This window comes from Anser cygnoides, chromosome 1 (genome assembly GCF_040182565.1).
Source record: "Anser cygnoides isolate HZ-2024a breed goose chromosome 1, Taihu_goose_T2T_genome, whole genome shotgun sequence".
Lineage (NCBI taxonomy): Eukaryota > Metazoa > Chordata > Aves > Anseriformes > Anatidae > Anser > Anser cygnoides.
Window position 1 is genome coordinate 132,321,368 of NC_089873.1, and position 27,003 is coordinate 132,348,370.

Consider the following 27,003-nt stretch of genomic DNA (forward strand, 5'->3'; position numbering starts at 1 on the left):
TTCCGTATCTCTGTCTGTACCCTTGAGTTCAGTTCCCATAAAATAACTTGCTATGGAACAGCTGACCTGAAATTCACCATGGGTGACTCCAAAAGACAACAGAGTAAGATGATAACATAACACTTCAACTGGATGACACATCAAGCATTGGCATTTCAAAAAGAACACAAATTTGCTAACTGTAGGGGGTATCTATCCACTTTGGTGAACATGAAAAGGATCTTATAAATTAAGTTTTGAGCATGCCAAAACTTCGAATTATTGAGCCCAAGTCTGTCTAAATCACATCAGGTAACCTTCTGATAAGAACACAGCAACAATATGAGACTGTATGCTTTTACAAATACAATGTATTTAAAAGAAAATTTCCATAGCTGGTATTGATTTTAACAATGACAAGTAATACCTCTCTACAGCTCTTACTTCAGCTTAACTCTCACAGGCCTTTGACAAGGTGGACAAGTGCTTTTGAAACCATATTACACATCAATAATTAAAAGAGATCTGATCTACAGAGATCTGATTCAGTTCTCAATATATTAGCTCAAGTACCAGAAGCACCTCATCACGGCAGCCAAGAAAACAGGCAAAGTAGAGAATGCTAAATCTGTGCCGTCACAATTAGATTGCAGCAGCTGATTTAAAGTACTTGTACTATTTCTATATTACATTGTGGAAACATCTGAAAAGGTAGAAGATATATATCCAACAATACCCCTTGAGTCAGTCAGGAACTGAGTTCTTATATCCTGACTCCCAGCACTATGCTTGGGCCAGCTGATTAGAGGTACCTAATTTAAATGCCCTGGTGGAAAACTTATCTCCATTGATGTCACTTATAAAAATCCTACCAACTAGAGAGAATTTGGTCCAACGTTTTGTCCCACTCTTCAGCATTACGTATCTGAAAATCAAAACATTAGTCACACATAGTGTCAAGGCTCGAAGCAAAATGGGTATAGCCTCTGGATTTATGTACTGAACTGGGCGTATAATGGAGTACCTTCAGATGAAAATGTCTGCATGGTTGGTTTTTCAGGAAAAGCATGTTTTAAGATTCTTGGTTGCTAAGCAGTATCATAGCTAATAGCTTAATATGCTTGATTTTTGCTCCATGATGTTGATGAAGAAAGAACGTCTTTGATATTAAGTTCACCAAAATTGCTTAATACAATGTATGAAATAGTCTAAGCTTGGAGACAGAAATTACATTTGAAAATTCATCCTTACAGCTGCTGTGAAAAGATGATGATGACAGGCACTGCTACTGAGCTCATTTTTGCACTTACATTTAACGATGATGGTACAGAGAAGGCAGACTGGTCCCCTGACACACAGGGAGTCAAATGGCAGCAACAGAATCCTCATCCACTCCATGACAGTGTTGAGAAGGGCCAGTATTGATTAAATTCATGTTGGCACTTAAAATGCAACACACAGCCTAAAATCCTGGAGGGTTCTTTCTCTCAAGTCATGTGGCAATACAAAATTAAAACAGAAATGCTACTGTACAGTTGAAAGAATTCTCTAGATCCCCATGATGAAAACATGCCATGACATTACCTTGCCAAAGCAAGAGATATTTCATAAAGCTTTTTTAGTTACGTCTCTTAAACAGAAAATAGAGCGAACAAGAAAGAAAAGCCCTTAATGAATTTCACCTTTTTCTGTTTTAGCTTTGCAATTAGTCTTTTGGTGGAATTCCACAGGAAGTCAAACACTAATTTACTGCAGCTACAGTTTCAAGAAATGGAATTAATCTATCCTAATTTAGCAACCTAGAAGTCAGGTTTCTATTCTAAGATGGTTTTCTGTGCTCCTTTTTAGTCAATGCATAAATAAAGCTTTCTGCAACAGAGCAATTTATTTTAAAACAAGACAAGTATTTTGGGCAGATCACCCTCTTCAGGTGCCAGTCTTTGCATACAGGGAGCCTAGAAAACTACTTTAACTGAAGCATGAGTAAAGTACCACTAATGTACCCTATTTGAAATTTGTTCTATAGGGTAAACAGTACATCCGTCGGTCACTTAAAAAATCAGTGAAATATCTTGCTAAATCTTACATATATTGGGATCCTTGTAGACTAATGCATACTTAGTACAATCTAGGATTAACTAATGAGATATTCATATTATAGAAAATAAGTATAACTGTATTATAAGGTAAATTACTACTTAGGCATATTTCTTCGCGTTTTAAAAGAAAGTTTGGTATGTTCTACTGATTCTTAACTACAAAGATACAAATTTAAATTTAACCAATGAGAATGAAATAAATCTATCCCTGAGTAAGCAATTAATTGATACGGTACCTTAATATAGAATCACAAAATGCTTTGGGTTGGAAGGGACCTTAAAAATCATCTAACTACAACCCTACTGCCACAGGCAGGGAAACCTTCCCCTAGACCAGGTTGTTCAAAGCTCCATCCAACCTGGCCTTAAATACTTCCAGGGATGGGGCATTCACAGCTTCTCAGGGCAACATGTCCCAAAGCCTCACTGCCTTCTGAGTGAAGAATTTTGTCCTAATATCTAATCTAAATCTACCGTCTTTTAGTTTAAAGCCATTACCCCTCGTGCTATCACTACACTCCCTGACGAGTACCTCCCCAGCTTTCCTGTGGGCCCCCTTTAGGTACTCAATGTCACTGTCCATGTCACCAAAGATATTGAATAGTGCCGGTCCAAACACCAACTCCTGAGGAACACAGCTTACCACTGATCTCCATCTGGATATTGAGTCCTTGTCTGCAGCTCTTTGAGTGCAAGCATTTCTTACCCAACAAGTGGTCCAACTGTCAAATCCACATCTCTCCAATTTAGAGACAAGGATATCATGCGGGACCACAAGTCCAGGTAGATGATGTCAGTTGCTCTTCCCCTGTGCACCAGTGCTGTAACCCCATTGTAGAAGGCCACCAGATCTGTCAGGCATGATCTGCCCTTAGTGAAAACATGTTGACTGTCACCAGTCACCTCCTTTTTTTCCATGTGCCTTAGCAGAGTTTCCAGGAAGATCCGCTCCATGATCTTGCCAGGCACAGAGGTGAGACTAACTAGCCTGTAGTTCCCTGGGTCTTTCTTTTTTCCATTTTTCCCTTTTTAAAAATGGGGATTGTGATTCCCTTCTCCCAGTTGGTGATAACTTCACTGGACTGCCAGAACTTCTCAAATATAACGGATAGTTGCTTAGAAACTTCATCCACCAGTTCACTAAGGACCCATGGATGTGTCTCATCAGGTCCCATGGACTTGTGCACCTTCAGGTTCTTTAGAAGGTCTTCAGTCTGATCTCCTACAGTGGGTGGTTCATCATTCTCCCAGTTCCTGCCTTTGCCTTTTGAGGCCCGGGCTATGTGTCTGGAGTTCTTGTCATATATACCTTATAATATGTCAGTTTTGCATTGTTGCTCACCTTCAAATACTTAAAAAAATCCTACATAGTGCAATGACTCTAATGTTACCTCAAAGTACTAATTTTTAAGTATGTATGAAAAGCTTTAAGTCACAATAAAATATTTGGCAATAAAATAAAAACAAGTAGGTCTTGCTACAATTTTCAACATACTTCAAATACATCTCTTTCTTTAGTATTCTGTTCACTTGCTTCTTGCCTTGATTTTAACAATACATTTAGAAAACTTGACTTGTTTCTCCTTCTTTTTCCAACTTCAATAACTTTCTGTCTTGAATGAAACACTTCTAGAATAAAACCGTAAGTGACTCTCATAAAAGTGACCTCTCTTCGTAAGGTAAACCATAAACACGACTTCTGGGTTTCTGCTTGAAAATAGCTCAGGAGAGCATAATATGGTGCAAAAGCCATTGAACGTTACCCACAAATAATGAGTGCTTATGTATTTTGTCTGCAAACCACACTGCATTCATGTTTCTGCAACCTTGGCTTTCAAAGGACAACTTGAACGCTAATTAAATGTTGCCACTAAAGAAGGACCAAAGGAATTAGACAGATGAGAATGATCTACAGGGGATAGTTATAATGAAAATCCCTGATAATCTCCAGTTCTCAGACTTCCTAGGATAACAATACTATCCTTCAATTCTTAAAAAATAAATAAAAAATAATAGTTCATCACATTGCCCAGTACCCCTGGAGTCTGCAGAGGTGGTTTTAATACAGTTTTCTGCTTAAAGAAGCCTATTTTCAGTAATAAAAGGTTAGAAAGAACACACACAATTAAAATATTAAAATGCAATGAAGAAACAATGTGAAAACTTATGTACTATGTGTTCCCTTCTTGAATTTTCACGTAGAAAAATTGTTCTATAAAAAGTGTTTCCTTAAAAGACTGGCTTAGCCATTTTTAACCCTGTAGAAGTGAAAAGTACACTATGAATTTTGCAGTTGTTAAGACGAGGGATGAAGAAACCAAAATCATCTGAAAAAATGGGTCCTACTTATTTTGTGAATAATTTAGAAACAAAGCAAATTTATTAATTAGGGACATGCTCTTTCCTAATGAAAAAAAAAAGTTTAATGGACACTTTTCAGATATTCTCCTTGGTGGAAATTCTGAATCTTGTGCAATTTTGGATTTAAGATGGAGCGTAGCAGAATTTTTCTTTTCCATTTTCTTTTCTTTCCATAGCTTGACTTTTTGTAAGTAAATTTCACAACACTGTTTTCTTGGAAAACAATTAAATATTTCATTAGACTGTTTAACATACAATGTTGAACTAACACCTAACATTTGTATATACTTTTGCTTGAAATTTTTGAGTCCCGCTGAGCTTGATAAAACATGATGATCATCTAGTTATGAAATCTGTCTTTCTTCAAAAGCATTTTTCTCCTCCTTTTGACATGCTGTTATCTTTATATCTCTATTTTGAAAGTAGATTTTTTTTCTTTCTCTCTGTGATTATAAAGACAAATCATTTTTTGACTTAACAAAAAGCTTTGAGAGAAAGCTGCATAAAAATAGTCACAAAATGTCACATCATGAATGTAAAATATACCTTATTATACCTAATCAGCAGTAGACCATGCAATCACCCCCCTCAAAAAAAAAAAAAAAAAAAGTGTTGGAATATCAGTTTTTCATTGATTAGCTGCAGTGGCCAAGAGATGGTACAACATAAGACCCTGAGGGAAATGAGGGAGTCTAAGCTAAAGAGTGGCTTTAGCTTGATGGAACTCTGAAGGGCAAAAGCTCAGTGAGGGTGGCTGATCTTCATGGAGAGCCTCCTTCAAGTGCCAGAATGGTCCACTCTGATCTGCAAGAAAGTGGGCAGACATAGCAGGACACCAGCATGGCTCCACAAGGAACTCTTGACTGAGATCCCCCACAAAACAGAAGGGTGCAGAAGATGGAAATGGCTACGTATGAGAAACTGAGAAGCATTACCTGGCTAGGCAGGGATGGAGCTAGCAGAGTGGATGGCTGATGCCAGCTTGCCTCAGCTCACACTGAAACCAGCACAGGATGTGAATGTTAACAAGATCTTCTACAAGTACATCAGCAATGAAGGAGAAGCCAAGGGAAATATGAACTTGCCGCTGAATGGGGTGGGAAACCTAATGAAGGACACTGAAAATGCTGTGGTACTTGATGCTTTCTTTGTTTTCGTCTTTACTGGCAAGTCTGCTTTCAAGCCACCCTTGTCCCTGTGCTTAGTGGCAGAATTTAGGGGACACAGGCACTACTCATCACAGAGGAAGACTGAATTAGGGATTGCTTAGGCAAAAGGATCCATGGGCCTGGATGGCATGTATCTAAGGCTGCTGAGGGAGTTGGCTCACGTCTTGGAAAAGCTGCTCTCTATCATCTCTGAAAAGTCATGTTGTTCAGGGGAGGTTCCTAATGATTGAAAAAAGGAGTATCTTGCTTGTCTTAAAAAAGAAAGGGGAAGTTTAGGAAATTCTGGGTCAGTGAAGCTCACTTCACTTCAGTCCCGGGAAAATTATCAAACAAGTCCTCCTCAAAGCCATTTCCAAGCAAACGGACAAGAAGGTAATTGGAAACAGCCAGAATGGGTTTAGAAAGTGTAAATTATCCCTGACCAACGTGATTGCCTCTAGGGCTGAGTTGACTGTCCATGGTGATAAAGGGCAAAGCAATGAATGTTGCTTACTTTGACTTCAGGAAGGCTTTTGACAGCCTCCCATAGTATCCTTGTAGCCGAATTGAGGAAATAATCATAGACTCATATAATGGCTCAGGCTGGAAGAGACCTTAAACATCCTCTAGTTCCAACCCCCATGCCATGGGTAGGGATGCCACCCACAAGATCAAGTTGCTCAGGGCCTCATTCAACCTGGTCTTGAACACCTCCAGGGATGGGGCATCCACAACCTCTCTGGGCAACCTGTTCCAGTGCCTCAAGAGACAAGATCTAGATAGGTATTGTGTATAGAAAACTGGCTGGACAGGAGTAGCTGATACATCCGAGGGCAGGCTATTATTCAGGTGGACTTAGTCTAGAGGACTGGGCTGACAGAATCCTTACAAGATTCATCAGGACAAGTGCCAAGTCTGGCATGTGGGATGAATGAACCTCATACAACAGTGCAGGCTAAGGCCTGACTGGGCCAGGCAGCAGCTCCACAAAAGATGATGCGAGGGTCCTGCTGGTCAATAACTTGAACATGAGCCTACGGTGTCCTCTTTCAGGGGTGAAGTGGACAGTGGGATGCACAAACATGAGCACAGCCATCAGGTTGAGGAAACTGATTACTCCTTTTCCTCACAAAGCTGTATATTTACCATTCTTTCCAGTTTTGGCTCACACACATTCACTGACAAAGCTGGAGAAACTCCAGTGGAGGGCCTCTAAGACAGCTGTAAGGCTTAGGCACAAGACTTACATGAGACTAAGGAAAGAGGATTTTTTATCCTGAGGAGACCAAGGGAGGAATCTTTCTTCCACTACCTAATAGGTGGTTACAGAGAGGGCAGAGGCAGACCCTCCTCAGAGGTGGGCAGGTAAGGGACAAGAGGCAAAAGTCACAAGTTGCACCAAAGGAAATTCCAGTTGGATATAAGGAATAAAATTGTTCATGATGCTACTGTTTAAGCACTGTCCAGTACGGTTGTGAAACCTGCATCTTAGGAGATAAACTTGACTGGACAGGTGCTGAGAAGCCATGTCCAACTTTGACACTAGCTGTGCTTTGAGCAGGAGATTCTAAGGTGACCTTCAGAAATCCCTTCCATTTAATTTTTTAAGTGGTTTTGTTATTATAGCCATTGCCTCCTCCATGCATCTAAAACATACTCATTGCTGATTACAGATACATTTACATTACTACCATCTGGAAAACAAGACTTCAAAATTGCTTTCATCCACATTGAAAACTGAAAGCATACATTGCTTTCAGAGTTGCAGATGTATCTTACCCATATGAAAATCTTTTGTTACACAGAAGGGATTCATTACTTCATTGGTGTAAAGAATTGCTTCTGCTTTGATGTCAGGACTACAGTGACAGTTTCTCATCATCCCAGGTGTCCCCACTGGCATGAAAAGAAAGCTCTTCATTTCAGATGCTGTAACATACAACCCCAATACATTTCACTCTGAGTCTAAACAAAGAACGAGGCTCTCACAAAATCCCAACTGCAGACAGATTTTGAGAGCTGAGGCAGAGTTACAATGTAAGAAAAGAGTCACCAAAGATTCCCCTGGAATGCAACAACACTTCATTTAAGACACTACCTATGGAGTCAACATAATTAGGAAGGGCTACATTCTTATTCAGTTTCCCATCTGAGGGCAGACAGAGAATCAGCCACACAATAAACCAAGTATTTTTCAGCTGTAATCAGTCTATTTTCCTTGTTGTTATTACTATATATTGCTGGCAGCAGAGAAATGAGTTGGAGATCCTAATTCTGATTACTTACATCTCACGGGAAAAATGAAGACTGCAGTATGATCACTTTATGAAGAAACAATGACATCAAAAATGAGTTTAAGACCCATTTGTGAAGCTTATACTGATGTTCAATACAGAGCATAGGACAAATTTAATAGGGATCAGATTGTTCCTGCAGTTCACGAGGTGTCTTTATCACACACGCAAAAAAACAAACAACAAAAAACAATAAGCATTGAAGTTCCCACCCGAGGTGCTATGCTACTGTTAGCTGACTTTCAGGTTTATGCTTTTTTTAAAACCTGAAAACATATGGTATTTTGACCACAACCACCTAACAGAGATAAAGGCATGTGTTGCTTGCACCTTTATTGCTGTGGTGAAGAGGCTTTTGTACCATTTCTGTATCTCCCTTCCCCAGCAACTGAGCATCCATTCACTCAAATTGTGATCTGCAAGGGGAATACAACTATGATGGCAGTTCCTCCATTTCTGGAAGCAAATGCAACTTTTCGAAATTATATGGGTAACACCGATAATACTGAAAATTACCAGTCCTGGGGAGAGGTAAAACTCCTCAGTTAAAACTTGAATATTGCCCAGGAATCAACTAGACCTACCAATTCAGAGTACGCACCAAGAGGGAAAATCTAGAAACCAAACTTGTGTCCAGCAACCTAGCTCCTGAAATTTAAAGTAAGCATTCTTATATTTAATTTTGGAATTACCATTCTTTTTTTTTTCCTATGCAACGTGCTAATGTCTTGCTACTCAAAATGCAAAGTTTGTCAAGCATATCATGTCATTTTCTCCATCTTGAGCATTTGTCTCCTTCCTTCCTTTCTTTCTTCCTTTCTTTCTGTTCTATTACAGATATTGACACTTTTCCTTTTCTGTACTCTCCAGCCACTCATTTCTCTTGTTTTCTGCCTCATATCTACAGCCCCCTGCCTGCTCTTCTCATACAACTCACCTACTTGCAATCTACCCAAGCCACTCTTAGTGCTTCCCTACTACTATCTCTGCTCTTAAACCCGCCCCAACACATTTTCTTTCTTCTTTACATACAACAGACCTGAATCAACTTTTTACGTGTAAAAAAAGCAACAGAGTAATAGTGACTGGAGCTACCTTGCTCCAGAAATTATCTTTTCAACAACCCATATGAAAAAGAAATGCTAGGAGAATACTATTCCTCTTTGGATATCCATGTATTTTGGAGCTGTTCCAATATCTTACTATATTTTTGCAGCTACCCAGAGGATGTTTCATTTCAATTCTAAAATACTTCACCATTCTTCATTATGACCAAAATAATATTATTTTCTAATTTTTCCACCTTGAGAAGGCTGTATTATCAAATGACCGCACAGGAAATAAGCCATTGGGTTCATAGTTTAAGTGACAGGACATCAAATACCTGACAAGGTCGATGACTCTCTCCCTTGGAGCAGTGCTGACTGGCTCATCATTAATCATTATGATCTGGTCCCCTGGTATAAGCTTTCCTTCAGAGGGGCCGCCTGCAGACAGATGAAAAAAAGCACAGGTTAGTAAACCATTTGAACTGCACAGGCACACTCTCTTGTTCATATACTACGAGTGTTTTTTCTCCAGCTAATGGCATGTTTAACACTAGCTCTTTTTCTGACATTACCAGTACTTCCTCACCAGGAAAATCTTGGAAGCAGGTGGCTTAGCAATTTCTACTAAAGTTACTGAAGTTAAGTTCCAAAACCACATTTAGGCACCTAAAAATAAGGGCTTGATTTTCTGGAGGACCAAAAGGATGCACAGATAGTGACCTAATTCACCCTTAAAGGTGTGATCAATCATACTTTATTCATCAATGATGAATGATCATCAATGATGAATGATCATCAATGATGAATGATCAATGTTTGTCTGACTTTCCTGTAAGACCACCCCTGACAAAGACTCCCTTTTCTGTAAATATATGATGTTGTTTAACTACTGTTAAGATCAGGAAGTCTTTTTTCCCTGATGTCTTCACCAGATCTTCCTTGTTGTGATACATTATTTCTTGTCCCAGCTAAAGTGGCACTGGAGACCTAGTCCTTGTACTACAGTCCTGGTAGTCCCTCTTCTCATGAAAAATCACTTACATGTTTGAAAGTCATTCTCAGATCTCTCCTCTGACTTTTCTGTTCTGGGCAAAACAAACCTGTTTCCTTCGATCTTACGACAGTACGTTTCCACACCTCCATTCTTTGAATCCCTTTTCCTCTGCATTCCTTGGTGAACAGAAGTTTTATATAATGTGTTGAAAAGCATTGGCACTCTCAGATGCAGATATTCAGGATAAGTCTAACTAGGCAATCATATATATATGTGCCTATGTGCTTTGGATTCTGACACTACTAAAATGCATATTAAGTTTATGTTTTATAAAATGCATATAATATTTTGCTTCCCAGCACGATTACATGCCCAGAAGAGGGTATGACAGCACAACTCTTAATCAAAAGATATATCCTCTCTATTCTTTTGCCTTTAAGCTTTGCATTGATGATACATACTGAAAAAAAAAAAGAAGAAAAAAAAGAAGACACATTCTTAAAAGAAAATGTCTCAGTATCAGAAACAATTCATTTAGTGATTAAGCTAATGCTGTTCCTCTCCATTATCTGGTTCAAAGACTGGTTCTTCACTTATATATCCAGCATAAATGGAAACAAATCCATGTAGGAGAATGTTATCCTGAACTCATCTTTCCTCCTATTCACTTGGAATACAACATAATAAACACTTTTCCCAAACTGAAGTGTAATATAAAATTATATTAATAATGTTAACGTGGGAGGAGAGAACTGTCTGTCTAGTTCAAATATTAGTTACAACACTTGCTTCATCTGAAAACAATGCAAATACAATCAATGCACACACGTGGGTAAATGACATCAGAACTTCATGCAGTCGATTTTGCCTTTCTCCTGCTCTCTCTGGGAGTTCTGCAGAATGTATTGAACTGGAGCAAAGTCAAATCCGCGTCCTTGGCTCCAAGGCAATTTATGTAATAACTGAACTTTTAAGCATAAAACCCACTATTCAGGAGACTGAGCAGTCCCATACATGCAAAAATACCAAGAGCCTCTATAATTTTCATTCCAATTAGGGCATTTTGCAGATATATTTTGATCTTGGTTTTTGCCACTTGATTAAACAGAACCACCCATTAAAAAAAAGGTGAGGAGGGGAGCAGTAGCATCCTCTTTTTCAAAAACAAATATTATAGTTAGAACTCAATTCTCTCCTTCGGAAGCTGATGACAGAATGAAAAACATGTAAGTTTTAATCTTACAGTTCTGTATACCTCCTGAAAACACTGATTCAGTGACAATGATGGTGAGATCAAACCAATATAAACATAGCAGGAAGAAGGCCTTCTTCCCTTGAATGAAGCGGATCAACTGTTTTTTCAGGTAAACAATAATAATGGCTCAGAGCAACAACGTAAAACTGGCTTTTTGTTAACGTGTTTACATAGGGTTCTAAAAGGAAGGAAACTACTCTGTAATACAAGGCTTAAAATCCTACTGAGTATTTGTGATTACTTTGTCTGCCTAAATATTTTAACAGTACTTACATTCGTAAATGTATTTCATCTCAGTAGATTAAGTCCTCAGTCAGTATAAGTGCAGGTACAGAATAATTTTTGATGTTCTCAAATAATTTCACTCCATTTGAACAAGAGAAGTCAATACAAATTTTTAGTAATAACACTACAACTATTCTCTCATTTGGCAATCCAGCCAGTATGTGATACTGAGATGTGCCAAGTTTGCTTTTGGGGTCAGGTGAGGAAAACATACCTGGTGTTACTGAGCGTACAACAACTGGCTTTTCACTACCAGCCACAAAACCAAATCCTAGCACAGGATCCCTCCTCATTTCCACTTTCCGAGGGGCTGGAGGGGTTATTTGGCAGCTCTCTATTCGAGGGTCTTCAAATGTGGCTGATTGTGTCATGTGACTGTGAAAAAATAAAAAAGATGAAAAAAAAAAAGGAAAAAAATCATTAAAATATGGTTTTGGTGTATCTACTTGAGCCAAGCAATTTCTGCTACGAAATGAGATGAATACCTGAAATGGTCTCACTGTAAGAACTAAACCACCATCAACTTAATAATTTTCTATTAGATTTTCTTATACATGAAGTAATACCGCTGATGACAGGTCTCTAATGCTAATCAATAGGATCAACCTATAAAGAGGTTCCTCTTTGACAGCATACATTTAATCACACTGCATATATGAAAGAAAAATAACCCAACAATAACAGCTTTGTCATCTGTACTTGAATTTTTCATCCTTCATTTGTTGGAAGGGAAGAATAATAAAGTGACCTACTCATAATGTAAAACACACCAATTAGACTCTGGCAGCCTTTTGCAAAATAAAGAAGGCACACATTTAAATTTGGTTTTCTAAGATACTAAGTTTCAGAGCTCAGCCCTCTCAGACTACATAAAGCAAAGGTAACAACACTATATTTGCTACTTGAGTAAACTCTCCAGTGTCACTCCAAACTGTTCCAGGGGAAAAAAAAAATTAAGATAATAAAATTAAGATATTAGGAAAATCTTTTTATTAGCAATTTTAGCAATTACTAAAATACCTTAATTTCAGCTTAAATGTTATAGTGAAGTTTACTTCTTGCACCTAGAAGACAAAATTCTCATGTCTGGAGGGAAAGTTTTTGATTTCTCAAGAAGAACATAAAAAAGAAGAAAGCTATCCAATATGACATATCCATGGATCCATGGAAGAGGTCATGGTTTAAAAGTATAGAGACTTCTAAATTAACATTAATAAACACTACTGCATGCAGACTGAACTGTTCATTGCTTTGCACAGGACTATACTCTGTGTTTCCCACCAGTGTCTGGATCTCCGCCCTGATCACTGCTACCAATCCCCAGTGCTGATTACATTGGCAGCCAGACTGCTCCAGTCTCAAACGCTTCAAAACGTCATTAATTGAGCTCAGGTGCTTCAGGAAACCTAGGAAGACATTCATGCTTCCTCATAAGCCTCTGCTGGCAGATTTGCCTTGAGAGAGCTGACAAACTGGCACCACCACAGACAGGCAACACCTGGTCAGCTTAGCATGAAGATAGACTTCATCTCATGGCATCAGGTTCTTGCAGTCTTTGACAGAGCTCAAGAGACAGACAGGTGCCCAACGGAAAAAAGCTGCGAAGGACATCAGAGAGGCATATGCCTCTGCATCAGTAGACCATATCATCAGTTTGAAAGTTGGCCCAATAAATAAATACTAATATGGAAATCAAGTCATTTTTCTGTGTAACTGTCAATCTTACATATAACACGTTAAAACATGAGAATTAGGGAATGTCCTGTGCAACCAGAATCCTTGCTCTCATCTCCTTTCTCTTTCCCATCTTCAAAAACAATTCCCCAGCAACTCCAGACATGCGGTCCTTAAGGAGAAAGATGTCATTTATAGATCTGTTTTCAGCATCAGTGGCATGCAAAAACTTCTCTGATCTTTTCCCAACACATACACCTTGGGCATGACATGAATTTCCATTCCTTCCATGGTCTTCTATTACTGATACACAAAACAGCAGAAAGATCTCAGTAAACTCTTAGTGTGAGTTTTATTCCTGTGACTAGACGTTTCTAGGGCTTTTCTTCAAAGAAACCATCTATCCCTACCACTAGATTCAGTCTGCCTAAAAGTAAAATGCTGCTTTTTAATACATATGATCAGAGGTAGCAGAAGCTACTTCCTCACAAAAATAGGAGAGAGAATATCTCTGCACTGTCCTAGCATCTGTGTAACGTTAAATCAGCAAGGAATATATATTTTCTTTTCATATGTAGAAAATCTTATCTGATACTTCAATTCTCCTCTCCCTTCTGCTCTTCCAGTTTTAGGTCTTCTTCTATTGTGTTCATGCAAAAGAACTGTTAGAAAATGCAGATAGTTTTATACACTTCTTCTGTAACATTAGCTTCTGTGAAATTACCTTCAGAACGCACAGCCACCCTCCTCCCCATCAACTCCTGTCATAATTTGGGCTTCTAGATACTCAAACATTTTGTCTTTGACGTGGGAGACTTTCTGAGGTGTCACTGGTATTTCAAAAACTATCTATTTAAACTTGTGAACTTATCTTTTAGGTGACAGCCTTACCAAACTTCCCACAAAGTTAAAACGTTCTATTTAATTACTTCTTCCTAGTAGCTGTTTCCATTTTGGTAATTGGGGCACTATGATCTGACACTGTTTCCAGAGAGGAAATGCAGTATTTACAAGCCAGTTGAAAACACTGCTTTAAGCATTTGAGAACTACTTTCCTGCTATTGCACATCCTTTCTTTTCAAGCACTTGTTTAGTCTGGTTTGAAAACTACACCGGGGAGAGAAAAAGAAACAAGAGCTACACTTCAGATGAAAAATTCCAGGAACTGACATAAGATCTGCTCAAAGAGCAGCTCTGCTGGTGGATGCCTTGCTCCAGCCACTGCATCGCCTCGTACTGCTGCAGCACCGTATCAGTTATTCAAAGCCTAAGCAAGAGGATCAGCAAGGAACAGTCTATCAGGATTCTGAGTGGCGCAGCGGGCTTTATTGATTTTTAAGGTTATCCACCTTCAAATACGTCAACGAAAAAGGCTCTGCATCTTGTGCTTCCACAGCTTGCTGCACCGGATGTTCTTGTATCACTCAGTGCGTTGGAAGTGGATTTTAAGAGAGCACTAAGATAAACGGATATGATCCTAGATCAGATGAATACTCAAAGCTTTGTGGGATGGTAGGCTGACAAACCTTTTCCTCCTGTGGCTAGTTTATTACTGAGATGCCATTTGTAGTACCATATTGGAGATATTTGATCTCTGTCTTAGCTACAGAACATATTGACTCCTGAAGTAAAGAATTAATATTCTTAGAGTTCCAAACCAGAATCTAGTGAAGACTCAAAACCAGCACCTTTGGGAACGTTACACAGAGCATCACTTAAACAGTTAAAGATCTTATAAGAATACCTCCAACACTGCAAAACTTCCATTTGTTTCAAACAGTAGAAATATATTTAGATGGCACTGTACCTAGATCATAACTCAGGATCTTTTTTTCTGAAGGTGAAATGAAAGAAAAGAAAAAAGGCTGGGATTTTAAGTATGAGCTCTTCTTTCCCTATATACAAACACAAGCTACACTAAGATCATCTTTTCAAAAAAGAAACTTATTTCCTACCATTTTCAATGACTGAGATGAGTTCCTGATTTGTAAAAGGCTACCTTCTCTGATATACTCTTATTGTGAACAGTGAGAGACAGCTGCCTTTATTAAGGAGAGTAATTCCTAGAGAGTTCCTTGAACAGAATTTTTATATATTCCTAGAGATAAGCTACCAGCTATGGTAAAAAAGAGTAAAAAAACCTACCAGCTATAGCAAAAAGTGTAATTCCAAGTACTCATAGTCAAAAACTCTCTGCAGCACCTATTCCACTCAAAAAAAAAAAAAAAAAGGGGGGGGGTGTAACAGGGAAAAGGAGAGAGAATGTATCTTTTGCATAAAATTGATGCGCATACACCCACAAAGGGATGTACAGCGAGTGAAAGAGAAAGAAAAGTAGCAAAGAAGAAAGTCTTAGGAAACATTGATCAGCTGGCACAAGGCAGCCAGCAACTATGCAGCACAATGCAGCTGCCTAGAACATTAGGTGGAGCCTAACATAACAACTGCATATCTGAATTCATGCTCAGCAAAGTTTGAGGTATGGTTTAAGGCTGGCACTTTGCTTCTTTGGATCATTAGCTTCATAATGGTTAACTTGTTAATGCTTCCTTTGGAAATCATGTCAGTATTTTCCTCATTCAAAGTACACCATGAATAACCCAAGCAATATCTAAACAAAGACTGCAATTACAATGAGAGCTTGATTTTAATAATGCATATTAATACTTAAAAGCCAAGTATCTTAGCACAATGCTTTTCAACTTTTGGATTTTCTTGTGTCATTCCCTGATATTTGGGGATTAAGTGGACTAATTCTCAGAGTTTGGTACATGGCTGCTAGGAAAAGCCTGTCCTCAGCAGGCTGAAATATGTTATGCAGGAGTTGGCTTCTCCACAGGAAAATGCTTACGAGTCTAAGTATGCTACAAATCTGAAAACTACGACAAGAAGCCGGTGACCTTGATTATGAGATTATTCTGGAAATATGTAACCAAGACACCTGAACTACTTTAGCTCCATTCTGCAATGACATCCGAAAGAGCATAGAAGGTGGTACCTCAACACGAGTCTAATATAGCTGCATGTTCACAAACACTACATCATCTTAACCATAATAAAAGAGTTGTTGCATCATATCATTACAGCATGGAAACAGACTGCATCATTTTGGTGTTTTATTTTGTATTTCCATATTACAGCTTGCTTCTGTTACTTCAGAGGTTAACACCAGGTCTCACTTTAAGGGTTTCAACCATTAGCTTTGAAATGTCTCTGCTATACAGGTTGATGTAACTATAAAATAGACTCTCATTTGACTAGAGGCAGGCATTTTTACAGCTGTAAAAGCTGTAATAATGAAGAAGAATCTGTGGAAATGTCAAGCCACTCATGGACTGACGAGCGGAAGATGGCTAGGAGGACAGAGATAAGGACTTTTTAAAGAAAGGTTTAATTCAGAAATAACAGAAACACTTAAAACTGTTGAGTACTGTTAAAAGCCTGTCTCATTAACTAGGAGGATGTGGAAGATCTGTTTTGTGGAGTACAGTTGTGATTTTCACAGGAATAATGAAATTATGACACCAATGATATGTCACATCGTTGTGACACATTTCATTACACAATGATGTGTAATGAAATAAGACACCAAGTGAACCTTAATTTGCAACTGTCCACCTGAATCCCTGAGATCCCAGGACTGCCCACCCTGCCCCCAAACTACCTCTTGGTTCTTACCCTGTTCAGAGCTTCAGGTTGTATGCTTAAAACTTCCTTTGCAGCTGGGAGTAGCAAGTTCAGCTGCAGGTAAAATGGCTTGAGTCTTCAGACAACATTATAGAAACTGATAATAGCAGGAGCCTATTTTATCATTTTTCCCATGATTTGGAAAGACTATCAAAACAGGGAAATTGTTATAGGTGAGCACTTATCAAATACACAAACTCTGCAGGAGACAATAAATTGATCTTCAATGATTTATCTCAGCTAGTAGCTAAATATGAAAAATAATCTTTTCTTTCCTGTTTCCTCAGGTTCCTGGCACCTCTCAGTATATCCCAAGTTAATTTATTTTCTCCAAGAAATCCCACAAGAATTATTAAGAACTAGTACATGTGTCAAAATCATCCATCAAGTGTATCTGTTTTCTACTTGGAACTGACACTTTAGAAAAGAAGTGCCCAAACAGTTATTGTATTGTTCAGTAAAATTGCTGCTCCTACAGAGAATCTGGTGGCTTGGCAAACTCTTCTTTTGCTCCATTTTTACAGCAAACTGAGTAGTCACTCACAGCTCAAAAGTGCTTTTTAGATATATTCAACAGACAGAAGTTGAATTTTCAGCTGTTCAGAAAGGAGCTAACTTTTGACATATCAACAAAACAACTCTACATTCCCTACATTTTCACTGGTTTTGTGCAGGTGTGTATGTTGAGAAGTCAACATCACAGGCACAAAATATAACAGGGAAGATTTATCATATTATTTTTTTTTTCTGTTTAGGACTGTTTTTCTGCCCTGGTGTCAATTTTATTTTTTCATAAGCATCTTCAGCAGTTAAATCCTCTGAAGTCAGGTCATTTTATAGCACCCTAGAAAATGTTGGCATATGCCATCTGGATGAACATATGGTAAAAATGTAATTAGAAAGAAAAAGGTTTGCCGGTTTCAGAAGAAGTTGGTGACAGCATTTTGATAAAATTGGATACAGGGAAATCTGACACGTAAAAAAATTTCAGAATCCACTCTTCCTTTACTGCTGGGCATGATGTGCAATCTAAAGCAAGACAGAATGAAGCAAAATCACAGTGAATAAAACTGACATGAATACAAATTTACAGGGATATAAAGATTTATGCTCAGCTTCAGGCAGGCACTGTGAGAAATACACAAGTATATTTTACAATGACAATTAGCACTTCATATTAAAGGATATTACATGTGCAGTATGTGAATTCTTCTGCTGTGCACATACCACATATGAATGCTACTTACTGGGAAGAAAACAAAATTATTTACTTCAATCCCACAAAGACATGGAAATAAGCCTCAAGCCCCAGCTGCAAGCTAGCAGTGGCGTTATTTTGAGTTTTGTACCTACAGATTGCCAGAGAGGCGTGGTCTGATTTTTTTTTTTTTCTTTTTTTTGCTTTCTCTCAAGATGGCCACAAGCATTTCTAAAGCTCCTTTCACCATGAGTTCTGAGTTTCCTGCCTGCTGTAGTGGGATGAGGCTTTTGAGGCAGCAGCCAAATAGCAGAAATCACACAAAAACATCTCAGTGAAAATTGGCCATGGCCAAGGAAGGGCCGCAGAGGATGGCAAGGAAAGATATGAAAGAAACTGCAGAGAAGAGTTACGGATATCACAAGATGAGGTACAGAACAACAACAAAAAAAGAACACTCTCCAATGGGGAAAAAAAATAATAAAAAGGCTTTTAACACTTGATTACATTAGAAAAAAATCTTAACATTCTTTCACAAAGGGAGACAATGGGAGCTCCCAGCAACACTGGCCACATGGATGCTGGAATTGCCTGCTCTGTAGGCAGAGCATGATGCCAGCCTCTGCTTTCCTTGCTGCCTGAAATGCAAAGCCAACATCTCTGCACCAGTGCTGAGTATATCTAAACTGCACCCATACACATATGGCACGAAACACATGCTTACAGCCTGCCTTGATATGTAATTATGCTGCTATACTCTGCACCGAATGGCATTTCTGCATCCAGTTTTTCTCCCAGCAACCTCTTCCACCAGAGTGAAGCTCCCTTCAGCAGAGATGCTCTCAGACTGAATGGAAGGAGATTCAGGGGCCACCTCTGTGGGATTAATCAGGCTTTCATAGCCAAAGTAAGCTCACAAATTATTCATAAGTACTAAATTGGGTGGCCAAAACTGTGGCTGAAGAGCCAACTGAAAGCAACTCCAGGGCAAGCCCCATGCTGGGGCTACGTGGGCACAGGGCAATCATACTGCAGGACGACACAAGGCAGCACATATGGACGCAGTGACCATCAGCTGGGCGTGCCGAGGGCCCCAAATGCACCACCAACTCAGCCTCGCCTTTTCCCAGAACAGAGATTTAGCCTCTCCCCCCACCCCAGCCCCAAGTCACTGGCATGTGCCTCCTGGAAGGAGCCTTTCTGCGCAGCGGCTGTGGTGCACACAGCACCGGCTCGTGGTGCAGCTCAGGGGGGCAGGAGGCTTGCTCACCTGCCTGGCCAAGGTCCTTCAAGAAAGAAACCATGTGAGCTGTGTTTGTTAGAAATGAGAATTACTGGCACTCCTCCAAGGAAGCACTTTCTCACACCTGCTGGAGTAGGTCCAGAAATATACCTTGTTTTTTCCCACAAAAGGCATTTTTCTTTATGTGAGTGGAGCAACTCCATTCAGAACAGCAAACTACACCGAGGTCTTTAAAGATGAACCAAAACGTAGCTTTTCATTATTTTCTACACATGCATCAATAAACCCTGTTACAACTAAAGGCATAGCAAGGGGAAAAGAAGATTTACTGAACTGCAAATACACAATAAATTAATATGGACTGAAAGTGTCCTCTGGAAAACAGAGTGAACAATTCCTATTTGTCCTGCTTTTGGCAGGTTTCACTCTAAGTAGATGAACAGTAATCTGTGGGCTCCTGCCTAGCCGAGCTCTGCAGCAAACAGCATGGACCTACGCCGAGCGCCGCAGGCGTTTCTCCTTCAGCAGGGAGAGGAACTGCGATCCCCAGCTCAACGTGAACAATTTGCCTAACTGAAATGTTAAAAAAAGAAAGGGGGAGGAGAAGCACCCTGAAAATAGCTTTTCGTGTGCTGATTAGATTAGGAAAGCTCCTGACTAAAAGAAAACTGGTCTGGTTAATTGCTGATGAAATTAGACTTGCTCTGACATGCACATGTCAGTCTCCATAAACCCTAAGTGAGGGTGCCCTGATAATGTGGTAAAACGACAGACCCCAGATTTAGATGTGCCCGCTGTAACCCCTGGTACAGCTGGGCTTAGCACGAATACACAGCTGAAATACCAAAGCGTGCTTCAACACCCTTGTAACCCCCTAACTCCTCTTTACCTGCACCCAGGTGTGGTAAAACATGAAAAACAACGTGAAAGGATGGCAGTGTGGAAATAACTGATAAACCCCACCAATGGACCCCGGGAAGCAAATAACAAAGAGGAAATGCACTCATTAATTCTGTAATCATTTTTTTTCCCCTTTTAAAAAGGAAAGGAAGGAGAAAGTATCCAATGCTGCTCTAACCCTATTCCATCCTCCAAAAGACCTTGCAAGGAGATGATCTTTTCAGACATTGAAAGCTTCAGGTCCTTCAGATGAAAAGAAGCAGAAAAGTCCTGAGCCAAGGGAGCTAGCAGAAAGTGACTAACCAAAATCTTTTTTTAATCAATCACTGTTTGCAGCTATGGCAGCACCATATGGAGCGAAGGCTAGCAGCAACTCAGTACAGTTATGAGTGTATATAGGTAAGCACTTTCAACAGAAACAAAACCTATTTGTTTATCTTATGAACTTAATCTTCCTCATTCCTTCAGCAACTGAACTGATGAGCAGGTCACAGAAAAAGCTCTGGATTATCTACTCATTTCCTTTCTTTTCCAGTACACATATGTAAGGTTTTTGAACCAAATCTGGCCCTTTCAATAGTATCACAAACATTGTTTTATCTACTGCATCTCCAGCAAAACATAGCCTTTCTCAGGTGAAAACCAAGCTCCAGCTGTAAGCAGCCATCAGGTGAAAGTAGCCACATACAAGTTAGTCGCATCTGTAGACAGCATGTGGGTATTCAGAACTGCAGCTGTTTAGTTTGTCCACAACCGTATATTTAAAGGTTCATGGATATAAACTACTATATCGTGATATATATCATGACTATATCATGGGTACCACTCTCTGCTCTCGCAAACAGGTTGAAGGCCTGACTTCAGCAAAGCGCAGCCCTGTTAGAAAAGTGAGCATCATTCAGGTGCACACAGAGGGAGGTAATCCTTAAGTCAGTACAAGAAGCTGTATCCAGTTTCACATGCAGGGTATGAATTCACTTCCCCGGACAGCCAAGCACAGAGGAGCTTAGAAAGTTATTGTGTTTTTGCGAAGAAGTCCAACTACTACACTGAAGCAAAGAGTGCAAAAAAGCTTATCATTCTCTGGCTACCAGAGATAAATGACTTTATGTAAAGCAACCAAGGTGCACAGAATGAATTTGAAAGTTTTTCATAACTCCAAAAACCTCCAATCCAAGTCTTCATGTTTTGTAACACAGTCTGTCTTCACAGTCAATCTTCAAAGCAAATCTAATGGTGTAACAACTCTGGAGAAGGCCTCCAGGACAGAGGGGAAGAAGAGAAGTGATCTCCTCCGTCCCCCTTTCTTTTAACAACATACAAATAGAGAGGATTACTCTTCTTGACTGCTAATTTGGTAGTGTGCCATTGCAACTCCTCGGCAAATGCAAAATGAGAAAGTGAACTTAATTGAAATAATCTAGAATGACAGATTGCACTGATGGGAGGTGAGGCTGCCAGATAGGGCTGTCATGTGAAAATTAAACTTGAGATACAGAAAGAAAAAAATCAGGTATATTTGATCTTTTTTTCCCCATTAAGTTATTCCCTATACCTGAGCGCAACATGGCTGAATGATTTTTTGGGGCCTACTTTTTCTTTTCAAAGTAAATAACTCACCTTTCTAAATGAGAGCACTCCTAGCTCCACAGGCTACTTTATAGACCTTAAAATTAGGGGTGCTGGTGATCATATTTCAACTTCATTACATCCAAGGAGCTTTCGCTAATGTCTGTGGGTAATTTCTATTTACCTGTGTATAAGAACAAGTGCCCAACTACTAATCCATTAAATTTGACAGTGTGTATATAAACTTTATTAAAGATGGCATGCAAGTTAAAGATCAGACTACTGATGTACATGATGTACAAGAAACATTGCCTCCTTGCATTCATAACTGCCAGCTAGTTTATTCAAAAAACAAAGGAGTTGAAATGCAAAAGTAGCTGTTTCAAAACAGACCCCTTGGGTGGGTTAAAGGGGGTTGACACCTACCTATTCAGAAGAAGCCGGTTCAGACAGAACCCCCCCGCTTACAGTTACAGAAAAAGGTGGAACGCAATTGTCATTTACTGTGGCCTTGAACATAGATAAACAAATAAAAAGGAAATGGTAATGGAAGTTTCAGTCATGCTGGTCAGAACATCAAATGTTCTTGTTCACCTCGAGAAGTCCTAATTCATTGTAAACGGAAAGAAAATAGACACTGGACAGTAGAAACTCTTATAAGGCAGGAAAATGAAATGTGCCGAAATTAGAGTTCAGACCCTGTGGAATGAAGGTCCATGGATGTCTTGGTGAAACATTGATATCAAAGTGTAAGAAAGTGAAAGAAGATGCTACATTAGGGACTACAAAAGGAGAAGAGTGTGTACGCAAGCAAGGCTGGATGCTGGGATGAAGGCTAGGATGTCTTTGCACCAGGAAAGTCTCTCAGAAGGCAGTGGCTGAATTGTATAACAGACTAAAAAGCACTGACTGAAAATCTGACATGCGAACCAGGAATTTAATGATCCAGTTAATTATCAACCAATATCTAACCCAACTTTAATAATATTACTACTACACCTCATATATATGAGATGACTGATACGTTTTTATATAAATATTTATTATGTCATCTGCCATCGTAGCCAAACTTTTTGTTCACTTTAGCAATTTCTAACAGGAATTATAATTTTAGGTGAAGTGTCTGTGAAGCTTAGTAAGCTGGGGTGGTGCTCTCTTCCCACAGAGGAAAACAAACCTTTACCACTTCTAAAAGAAAACTAGAAATGAATAGGCACCATGAGCTGTATAACTCTTGTCTACACAGCAACACCCACAGAGCAGTGTCATCTGCAGAGCAAAATGGTAAATCCAGAGAAAAAAGGTATTTTGAGACATATTCTCTCTTAACACTGCATGTTACTCTACTACTATTTGTCACCTATCATAAATACGTATTTTTTATTTTTTAATGAGAAATTTGCTATTATGAGAAGGTGGTAACAAATTACTTAATTAAAGAGGAATTAAATTTATTCTACAATATATGCAGCACATATTGCTTCATGATTTTCTCTTTTTTCTATAGAAAATAATACAGAAGGAAGTTTTACAAGGTTTCTAAATAGCCATTTAATTTTGATGAGGCAGAAATATGAAGATTTCAATACAGCATTTTTGCATTTTAAAAGGAGCACATAAATCTCAAGTTTAATTATCATCACATTATAATTGGCACAATCTTATGAAAAATGCAGTCTTTATACATGTAATAAACCCTTAACAAAGACTGTAAGACAGTTAAGTGGCGTAAATATGCTTAATGTCAGAACTTTCCACAATTAATTCTACTGATAGACGATTAACTCCTACAAGCTTCACCTTTAAACTCTGATCAACAACTTTAAGTAATCTATAAAAACAACATGCCATTCTGCACAGCCTTGAAAACTCACTTGTCCCTTTAATTGCAGCTGAGGGCACCACAAAAGGAGTTACGGTCACAACCACCCCATCGGGTCTGACGGGAGCATAAATACTGAGTGCAACCAAAGTCAGTGTTACTGACACCTGCAACAGCTCCAGCGCTCCAGAAGACCTGCCCCTCCTGTACAACAATGAGAAGTTGTCATAAACACCTATCACATTTACATTTTTCAGCTGATTCCATACAACAATCCTTCACTTTGTGGTTCAGAACAATTCTGCACGTTGTTTGCTTATTAATGAAGTAACGAACATACCACTCTCTCCTGGAAGCTAAAAGCTGTTGGCCTCTGCAAAGTGGAATCCCATGAAAAAAATAATTAAAGGCCTTTAAAGTTTCAGAACTGACATGGTACAAGAAGTATTTTGGAATATTCATTTTTCAAGGACTGGTACATTTCTAACACTAAATACAGTGCTGGAACTAAGAGTTTAGAGACTCAGACTTCAGGATAACCAAGTAGGATTAAAACAAAATATTGGTACTGGTACTGCCCATATTTTCCATTCACTGCAATACAAGGTGAAACTGGAATCTCTTGTTGTATATATGCTGGTCAGATCAGGCAGAACTTAAAGAAACTTTACAGTTGGCCAGAGCAGGCCAGTCTTAAAGAAAATAAGCCATAATGTTCTGAACTACGTTCATTTCTTATTTATCTTCTCAAAGTTAAGAACAAGCTGGGGTTTGAGCCATCTGCTATGCATATGAACATGTTGAGCTTGTAGGTGTTGGTCATCTTCAGGCTCAGCCTGTTCTGGGCTCAGGCTTAAAGGGAAGGAGTGCTGTACATTCATCAAGTTTGTTTGCTTGCTTGCTTGCTTTTTAAACAAAACCAAAACAGAACAGAAAATAACAGTGCTAAAATTCATACTTGTTTAAACATCGCCCGTGACATGATCTGACTACATAGTAGTAGCTAAATTTAGGTCAATACTAGCTCCCCATTAAGCTGCAGTCATTATCATCAGGATAAATCAATTTCATAGGAAACGTTCCAGTGAAGAAGTCCCCAATTTACTATGTCTCAATTAAGCAGGGTATTTTACAATAACATTTTTTAGTTATATTGCATTTCCTGGCCCAAATCACTTTAATTTTCACATAGCATCACTGAACCATCATGGCCTTTAAAACACGGGGCAGAAGTTAAATTGCATGGCACATCATGAGAAAAAAAGAGGGAAACCTCTGCACAATTGAAACAGTTGAACCTTCAACTCTTCACAAAATATATTGTGGCCTCATTTCTATGTCTACACAAAGCACATTGAACTTCGGTTTTAAATATCCACTACAAACATAAATGTAAGGAGCATTTTCATCAAGGAATGAAAAGCTGAGCCAAATCTGCCTGCTGCTACAGGGGGACCAGAGGCCCCTATTTTTTTTTTACATGGCATATAAACTGATGTCAGAACAGTCTAACATGCTTGATCCAAAATGACAGTCAGCCTGGATGGGTGTCCCCGTCCAGAGCTCAGCCACTGCTCTGAGGTCCTAATGCCTTCATATCAACCAGCAGCACCACTCCTGGGACTCCATCTCCCAAGCAGCATCCATTGACCAACATCTTCTCTAACAAAACTAACTTTGTGGTGCTCACCTCTGCCTTCAGCTTTCATATGTTAAAAACCATGAACTTGGCAACTAGAAGAGGAAAAATTCCTCATGGACCCAGTCATACAAGGAATGATTATTATTGAAAAAGGAACATGCTGAATAAGGACAATGGCACAGAGTAATAACCTAATACCATCTGTTAAGGGAGTCAAACTGCAAGACAAACCTTCAGGTATGTGCTGAGGAAAGCAAGTTTCACACACACGCTTTTAAAAAAATTATATATTTCCTCATATATATGGAAATATCATCTTTACTACCATCTCCAGAAATCATGTAGTCTTTGGTGTGCCAAGGCATAACAAGTGAAAATAGGAAATCACTTTCTGGACATTTAGTAGACCCGTTTTTAATAGAAGAGGTCAGCATATGTAGGAAGCATATATTCCTAAAAAGAAAAACACCCTTTCACATCCTTAGTTACTCAGACAACCAACCGTTATATTTTCAGATCACATGAAGTCTATAAATGGAACCAATTTTCATCTTAATCATATACCATTTTTATTTAACAAAATATGTAAATCAAATTGTTATTATTCCAGAAATCAAGAACTCGAATTAATTAGAGATGTTAATCTCAGTTATGATAAGTGTTTTACCTTCAAAAACTATATAATTCACATTTGGGGGCTGAGGAAGAAAACAGCATCTGTCACCTCCGCAAAAAAAAATTACTCCTTAAGTCCTGTTTTGAAACATTATGCACAGCTTCACAGGAGTTACACATTCTCACAGTTGTTTTAAAACAACTGGAACTAAAAAAGGCAAAGCTGACTGTGTTACATTCTAAAATTAATTAAAACATCTGACAAGAGAAAATAACAAGTCTTCTCCAGCGATGGATAAGTAATCTACTCACTGTTCTATTAACATTTCCTTAAACATCAGCAACTGCTGTTGAAAATGTTTTACAATTTCAATCAGATTCATATCCTTGTAGAACATGACTTACAATATATTCTTTGTCACGGAAAAACTAAGATCCTCTAAAGCTTCAGTGATTCAGGGGACACTGACCATTAGAGTTTTGCCAAAGGTGAAATAGCAGAACAACAACAAAAAAATATGTATTTTAGAAAAAGTCCCATTCAAGCTTCTGCACCTACATTCTGTACAGTTATGTGGCTTATTATATTGCCAGTTGTAAGAAGAAGTTGTAAGAAGTAAGAAGTTGTAAGAAGAAGTTGTGATTTTGGTCTGATTCAAATACAGAAAGCATTTAAAAAAATAAAAATAAAAGAAAAAAATTACAACTGTAGAACAAATGGAAAATATCCTGCAATAAGTCTTTCTGCTATACTTCTTTAGTGAAATTTCTCCTCTTCTGTTTGTTCTCCTAAGAGAAAGGATAGGAAAAAGAAACCACTTTTAAAACAAACACCATACATTCTTCTCTTTAAAATATAGGTAGATACCCAGCAACAATTCAGAGTACCCTGGTGAGAAGATGAATCCCATCCTCATACTAATGTGATACGCTAGCACCATCTTGGAAAAATAAAAAAAAAAGAAAGAAAAAAGAAACAAACAACAGGCCATATATATTATCTCTGAAGAGTGATGGGAGAGGGAAAAAAAAAAGAAAAAAGAAAAAAAAACAAACACAAAACAACAACAACAGCAACCAAGGAACATGAGCAAACAAATCCGAGGTGGCTTTTCTCATGGTCAAACCATGGCAACAGAAGGAGGAACGGGAAGACAAGGAGAGCTGGTAGAGATGAAATAACAGAAGC

General features: G+C 38.7%; 1 protein-coding gene across 10 annotated transcripts in view; it reads right to left on the reverse strand.

Annotated features, from left to right (window-relative positions):
• The window catches only part of FRMPD4 (FERM and PDZ domain containing 4), a 309,339-nt gene that overhangs the window by 59,848 nt on the left and 222,488 nt on the right, over positions 1-27,003 (reverse strand). For 6 of the 10 annotated variants that reach the window (XM_048066736.2, XM_013191548.3, XM_013191549.3 and 3 more), the window contains exons 3-4: positions 11,679-11,839; positions 9,266-9,368 (exon numbers count right to left, since the gene is read on the reverse strand). In XM_048066736.2, coding sequence (XP_047922693.1) covers positions 9,266-9,368; positions 11,679-11,839 — 264 coding nt within the window. The remainder of the gene's footprint in view (positions 1-9,265; positions 9,369-11,678; positions 11,840-27,003) is intronic. The other 4 variants (XM_048066738.2, XM_048066740.2, XM_048066741.2 and 1 more) reach the window with 1 other exon arrangement.